Here is a 7,500-nt window from a genome sequence, read left to right as displayed (position 1 = left end):
GCCCTGGCAGAGGTTGGGTGCTGGGGTGCTTACATGCCCGTGTTGCGGATGATGCGCCCCTGGTCCATCTTCTGGCCGATGCCATGGACGACGAAGACGATGTGCGTGGTCTGAGGAGGCTTGTCCTCCAGAGATGCCTCCTCCACGTAGCCCCGATGCAGCCGCGTACCACTGCTGGAGGCTGCAGAGATGGAGAGAAAGAGAGAAAGAGAGGGGAAGATGGAGAAAGGGGGGATGGAGAAAGAGAGGGAGGAGGAGAGGGAGGCAGAGAAAGAGAGAGAGTGGGGGGGGAGAGAAAGACAGGAGCAGAGAGGGAGGAGGAGATGGAGAGAGAAAGAGGGGAGATGGAGAGAGAGAGGAGGAGAGGGGGGAGATGGAGAGAGAAAGAGGGGAGATGGAGAGAGAGAGAGAGAGGAGGGGGGAGAGGAGGGAGGAGAGAGAGGAGATGGAGAAATCATTTAAAGCAGATTTAAAAACAACAGGAGCCGTTTCCCACGGTGCTTCCCAGGTGAGGTTAAATTCATTAACATTTTATAACCGTCATAATCATCAACAAAGGGCAAATCTTTTTGTGACATCCATAACGCCAGTGGAATGCCTTGGCATTTGTATGATGTGAATGATAATTCATTTTTTGTGCATTTTTTTCTCATTTACATTCTTCAGCCAAAAATAGCAAATTTCATGTAATCATTCACATCATACCATCACATTTTATTGGCGTTATGGATGTTACAAAAAAAAATATTTTCCATGGAATTGCCCCAAAAACTCAAGAAATGAGACTAAATTCACTAAAAACATATAAAACATAAACATATAAAACATAAAACATATAACATATAACATAAAAACATATAAAACATAAAAGACTGTAGAAGTAGTTAATGTGGAAGAATTAGACAGAGAGAGAGGAGTGAGAGATGGAGAGAGGAAGAGAGAGAGAGAGGAGTGAGAGATGGAGAGAGGAAGAGAGAGATATGAGTGAGAGATGGAGAGAGGAAGAGAGAGATATGAGTGAGAGATAGAGAGAGGAAGAGAGAGATATGAGTGAGAGATGGAGAGAGGAAGAGAGAGATAGGAGTGAGAGATGGAGAGAGGAAGAGATAAACAGATTGTGGCTCTGTTCGAAACGGAAGACAGCTGCCTGATGCCTCCCTTCCTAAATACTTAAGAGCTGTCTCATTAGACATGACTGGATTGAATGCATCTTTTAAAAATGAGCATAGCACTCTATAAACGTCCTTGTATCCTTGTAGAATCGTTGGTTAACACTACGGTATGACGTTAGCAAAAGTCAGAATGTTAAACTAAACTAGCTTACGTAAGCTAGCAGGCTAACGGTAAGCATCAATGGTTACAACAATGGCATAATCAGATAGCAAAGGGTTTATTTCTCCCGTCAAATCTACACATCTAAGCAAAATAATGTCACACAAATCACATTTCAACAGATTACCGATGTCATCCGCCATCTTTGGTTTTCACAGCTGTTTCAGACGTTGGCACAAAAGGTTTATAGCAGAGCCATGGTTTATATGTGATAGGGAGCATGAAGTGTGCATCAATGATTCTAGAGTGCTCTGCTCTAGAATCTTTGGTTAAAAGGCAGCACTCTAGAATCTTTGGTTAAAAGGCAGCACTCTAGAATCTTTGGTTAAAAGCATAGACTGTAAAAAATATAAGGCAACACTTTTTACCGTTTTGAACAGAGCCTTGTGAGAGTGGAGCAAAGCAGGGGAGTTTGAAACCTTTTAAATGTTTAAATGCAGTTTTACTTTAGTACCCCGCTCCTGATTTTGAATGACTTTCATTTGAGATGTGAATATTATTTGTTAATAGATGCTTGAAGCGGAAACCAAAAACAGAGGATGCTAATTTCCCCTCTTGTGTTGTTGTTTAGTCTGTTATGTCATCTGACCACAAAATGACTAATTGCACTACTCTATTTGTGCCTTGTCTTTTCAAGCCTTTTTTCATGCACCGTTTTCATGAGCAAACACACAAAGGGAGCAATCAGGTCCTGAAGAACGAGCCTGGATGAGGGATGAAGTGGGCCCATAATTACAGGCCCTCTCCTTAATCAACCCCGACCACGTGGGGCTCGCGTCCAAACTCGCTGCCGCGACGAGACGACAGCGTTAGCTCGCATGTGCGGATTATTTACCTATGCTTGTTTATTTTGTTTTGTTTGTTTGTTTGTTTATTTATTTATCAATCAAAAAACAGCCTGGCTCAGGGTAATTTAATGGAACTCAGACGCCTGTTCCGTCTCTGCCTACTGCTGCTGCAGTTCTTTATTCTGCTGAGGTAATGGAGCCGTTTCTCATCGCAGCAGAGCAGCCGGCAGAAATCACCGACTATAAAAACACTCCTCCAACCCTAACTGGTCCACTTCCTATCCATGACCTTTCAGGTCCAATTAGGATTACTATAAATCATGAGTAACACATAATTAAAACAGCCTTATAATTAAAATAGCCTTAGGGCTATGAATAATCTGCTGGAAGGGAGAATTTGATGCAAAAAAAGAAAAATGTGGTTTGCTGCACTGACAAGTCCATTCAGTTGGCGTAGCAGTATGGCCTAATCTCTATGCTGGGGAGAAGGGGAGAAGACTGACATGGAATGTGGGCCATTTCAAGACAGAAAGGGCAGTATATGACAGCAGAACATGCAGAACCTATGGGCCTTCTTTGCTTATGAGTGGGTTAATTTAATTTAATTTAATTTAATTTTAATTTATTGTGCTTATAGAGCGCCAAAACATTACACATGTATCATGGCGCTTTACAGAATGTAGGCAATCAGAGAAAGAAGGGAAGAAAGGAAGAAAGGAAGAAAGGAAAGAGAGAGAGAAGCTACAGCAGAACATGCGGAACCTGTTTGCTTATGAGTGGGTTAAGCTACAGCAGAACATGCGGAACCTGTTTGCTTATGAGTGGGTTAAGCTACAGCAATCTGACATCCATGCAGAAAAACGACAATGGCAATGAGGGTGACCATGACGATGACGGCACTCACGAGGGCTCATTCCAACTAATCCGGCTCACCAGATTATGAGTCCCACATCGCAGCCGCGGACCATCCCTCCATTATCCACGAGCTTAGTCATGATACCTACCGTTGAGTTGAAATAAACCACTTATATGAGACGATGGGTGATTAAACCCATAGATATAAAGGTGTACATAGTACACGGGGAATAAAGTGTATTTCATGTTTTTAATGTATTTCTTTATTTTAACTTTGGGCCCAGAGCTGAGAAAATACCATTAAAACTTAGTAGTGGGAGTTGGGGTGGGGGGCATGTGGACGCCTGCTAGCCCATAGCATAGACCATCACATAACAAGCCAAGGCCATCAGCACAGGGCACACCCTACGGTGAGGTGCGGGAGGTGGACCTCAGTAGATTAGGACTCACGGGACGAACCCAGTGCCCCTGGAGCGGGCGGGGACGCTGCTCCACCTTAGAGTGCCACCTCCAGTCGAGCGGCCCGTCCCTGATGAGGGCTTTGGCGTGGGGGGTTGGCACTCAGAACTCAGTTGGTGTTATGTGTGTGTCAGTGGACAGAGGTAAGTACAGAGAGAGGGGGGAAGAGAGAGAGAGAGAGAAAGAGAGAGAGAGAGCACTACAAGCTCACAGTTAATCTGAGAGATCAGAGGAGAGAATCTCACACATTGAATGAGGTCAAGAACGCATGAATGAGAAGAACTGGGGGGGGTAGTGAGGGAAGGAGTGCAGGAAGTAGAGAGAAGGGGAAGAAAGAAAGAGAGAGAGAGAGAGATAAAGATAGAGATAAACCTAGCCTGACCTAATGTCTGCACTTGATCTATTGTAATGTAATGGACTGTGTGTGTGTGTGTGTGTGTGTGTGTGTGTGTGTGTGTGTGTGTGTTTCATGTTCCTGTTACTATTCATCTTATCTCTTGTTTTTCTTTCCTTCAATGTTCTCAATGCTGCAATTCTATAGTACTAAGTTGTTATGCTGTTTTTGTGCTTTGGCAACACTGTGCCTACTAAACTGAACTGAATGGAAAGGAATTGAGAATGGAATGGAATGGAATAGAATGGAATTGAGAAGGGAAGGCGAGAGCAAGAGAAAGACAGAGGACAAAAGAGACAGAGAGAGGGAGGGATGGAGGATAAGAGAGAGGGAGAGAGAGAGAGAAAAGGTGAGGGAAATGAAGTAAGTGTAACAGGCCTGCGGAGGAGGTGGTGTGGGTGTAAACACTGACCTTTGGAGAAGCCCAGTTTCTGCGTAACTGTGCGGGCGATCTTTGAGGTAGTGGCATCACTGTACAGGTAGACCTCGTCCACACAGTGCCAGTCAACATGGCTCCTGCTCAGCTTCACACTGTGGATGGCTAGAGAGAGAGAGAGAGAGAGAAGGCAAGAGCATACAGAGAAAAAGAGAAAAGGAGAAGGGGGAGGGAAGAAAAGAGAAATGCAGACGAAGACAGTAAGAGTGAAAGACATAAAGACAGAGAGAGAGAGAGAAAGAGAGAGAGAGAGAGAGAGAGAGAGAACAAAGGAAAAATAGCACTAACTGTGAGAATAAGTTTGTGACTGATCCATGACAGATCCTACCGATAAGACACGTGACATGCAAGATTTTCACCTGGAACACATTCCAGGATGGACACACACACGCACACCCAAGGACAGGACAGGACAGGACAGGAACGGACGAGACGCAGCATAGTAGCGTATGGAAACAGCGTTCCATCTACAGGGAGAGCACTGGAAGACACGCCGCCTTCATATTTCCATTCACACTGCCCCTGCCATCTCCTCCTCACCTGGCCTCCTGGGGGTTCACATGACCTTCAGTTCACCTTGAGAAAAGGTCACATCCCCAAACTGCTCAATGCTCCCAGTGTCAAAACTGACCAACAGTCTCTCAATCGGTCATAGATTCTGGATCAAGATGTTGTAACAAGCACTATGAATGTGAGAGCATTAAACAGTATGGAGATGCACTATTTGGGGATTCTTGCTGTGGCCCAGTGAAGGTCGCTGTGATCCAGTGAAGGTCACCTTCATCAAAAGTGGAGAGCCGCTGGACAGACACAGGACGCCAGGATGCGAGGGACGTCAGAGCAGGAACCGAAATATCTCATGTGTAAAGCTTCCTGCTCCACTCCTTCACTTAGCCTACTCTCTAAAACACACACGCAAACACACACACACGTTCTTGGAAAGCAGGGGGACATGAAATTAAAGTAAATTTGGGTAGGGGGGTGTCATGTGACGTCCTTTGACTCAGTGACTCAGGAGGAATGTGTGTGATCACAGGGTGAGTGGCGTGGTCTACGCCAGGATTAACCACTCCCCGCCCCAACATCCACAAGGACAGGAGCATTCATGTGACTATCTAAGCCCAGCATTAAATAACATTCTTCTGCTTTATTGTTATTGCTATTTAAGTTTACTGACTATAATCTACAAGAGTGTATTAATCTAATATAAATTAATACTTTCATTAATAATAAAATTCATATTCTTTTCCTGGAGGTAAGATTCCTTAGACAGATGGACAGTCCCTTTAAATATCAGGGTATCAATAGCACGTCCGATGAGCCTACCAAAATAGCAGACTATACGCCTTTCCCTTTCTAGTGTCTCCATAACTCTAGGAATCCAACATATCTCTCTCTCTCTCTCTCTCTCTCTCTCTCTCGGCGAGTCATAAGACCCAGAGCCTGATGGCCCTGCTAGAGATAATCTGATCTGCAGCGCAGCGGTGAGATCTCTCAGCTCATATGTGTTGTTGGACGAGCCCTCGATCATGGGTTAGACTTCAAGCGAGTACAAATTACAAACACTTCAATTCAGCCCAACGGAGATCTTAAAAGCAGTATTTTATCATTTTATTTCAAATCTAAATCTGTTATTAAATTATTAAAAACTGCCGTCAGTTTTTTGATACCGTATCGATACAGCAGTATCTGTTTTGATATGTATAGATACAGGAGTATATCACAATATCGATACCAAAGTACATAAATTAATATATTAGTAGAACTGGGAGGAATGAGGGAAGCTTTGTTCACAGACGAACATCGCTTTTGTCATTCCAATCATTCCAACCCTAGGAGCATATTCCATATATGTGATTTAGTGACACACCTGTCTACATGCGCGTGTACACCTTCTAAAAGGAAACCCAATGACTTTATTAAAACTAGAAAAGACCGTTGGCCTCTGCACCTCCCCATCTCTCCCAAACCTCTTGGAGAACAATGTCTGAATGGGTTGTTCCCTTCTAAACAATGTGTGGTTGGGTTGTTCCCTTCTGAAGGGTAGCGGGTTCACTCAGTCCTTATCAAAGTGAGTTAGCCATCTACTGAGCCACAGATAGAGACCATTTACATAGTGCATTCACCATGATCATTTTGGCTCATAGCACCTAAGCTACATTAGGATGATTTGAGTTAGACAGAGTCCCTTTACATACTGCATTCACCTTGATCATTTTGGCTCATAGCATCTAAGCTAGCATGATTTGAGTTAGAGAGTCCCTTTACATAGTGCATTCACCATGATCATTTTGTCTCATAGCACCTAAGCTAGCATGATTTGAGTTAGAGAGTCATTAAACACACAACACACACAAAAAAAAAATACTCAAAACAAACTCATGCATCATCACTTAAATCACATGTCTACAGTTGAATGTACACACTAGAGGAAGCTCCAACAACTCTTACTCTTCAGAAGAGTTAGTTGGAAGGAGGAGGAGGTATAGGAGGTAAGGCACGAAATGACGAGGAGAAAGAGCACCCCTCCTCTGACAGCTACCGACTAGGAACCGGATCAAGCCCAGATCCGGCCCAGGTCCATTGGGACCGGCACCAGATCAGGCCCAGATCCGGCCCAGGTCCATCAGGACCGGCACCAGATCAAGCCCAGATCCGGCCCAGGTCCATCGGGACCGGTACCAGACGAGGGTCGTACCCGGCTCCCAGAGTCAGTCTCCACGTGGTCGGGACCCCACCATGAAGCTGAGGGTTCTGTAAAACAGGATGTCCAAAGGACGGAGTGGACAGTTCTCTCATTTGGGAGCTCTCTATTGGCTGTCTATTATCTGGGCGGACCAGAATTATGCATTTGAACAGTGCCCAGGTGCTTGTAATGACAGCAAACTCAGACCATCCCATTTTACAATACAGAGCACACCATTAACCCTGGGACACATTTAAAGCATTCGCCAAAAGGACTTTGAAAAATGTGATCTCTCAGAGAAATACCCTGTTAGGAAATGCTTAATGTGAAATATTAATGTATTTGCATACAGGTCAAATGCTTTAAATGTGTTATAACAAGGCGGCTGAAGTCAGAAAATCTGATTGGCATTTGACAGGAGCAGAGGATCAAAGCACACAGGAAGTCTAGCAGTCACCACGGTAAGAGGTTTAGAGTGGACTTTTCTCACACGGCCCTGGAGAGCCGGAGGGAGGGAAGGAGGGAGAGAGAGAGAGAGAGAGAGAGGCTG

At 44.5% G+C, this 7,500-nt stretch overlaps 1 protein-coding gene across 5 annotated transcripts in view; it reads right to left on the bottom strand.

Moving 5' to 3' along the window:
• ddhd1a (DDHD domain containing 1a) overlaps positions 1 to 7,500 on the bottom strand; it is a 49,268-nt gene that overhangs the window by 27,266 nt on the left and 14,502 nt on the right. For all 5 annotated transcript variants that reach the window (XR_006030900.1, XM_042087098.1, XM_042087081.1 and 2 more), the window contains 2 exons: positions 4,241 to 4,369; positions 34 to 181 (listed from right to left, as the gene is read on the bottom strand). Coding sequence is in view for 4 of the 5 variants with exons in the window: in XM_042087098.1 (XP_041943032.1) it covers positions 34 to 181; positions 4,241 to 4,369 (277 nt within the window). In the remaining variant the exon portion in view is untranslated. The remainder of the gene's footprint in view (positions 1 to 33; positions 182 to 4,240; positions 4,370 to 7,500) is intronic.

Source organism: Alosa sapidissima, chromosome 1 (genome assembly GCF_018492685.1).
Source record: "Alosa sapidissima isolate fAloSap1 chromosome 1, fAloSap1.pri, whole genome shotgun sequence".
In the NCBI taxonomy this organism is placed as follows: Eukaryota; Metazoa; Chordata; class Actinopteri; order Clupeiformes; family Clupeidae; genus Alosa; species Alosa sapidissima.
This window is presented reverse-complemented; position numbering and strand designations above follow the sequence as displayed.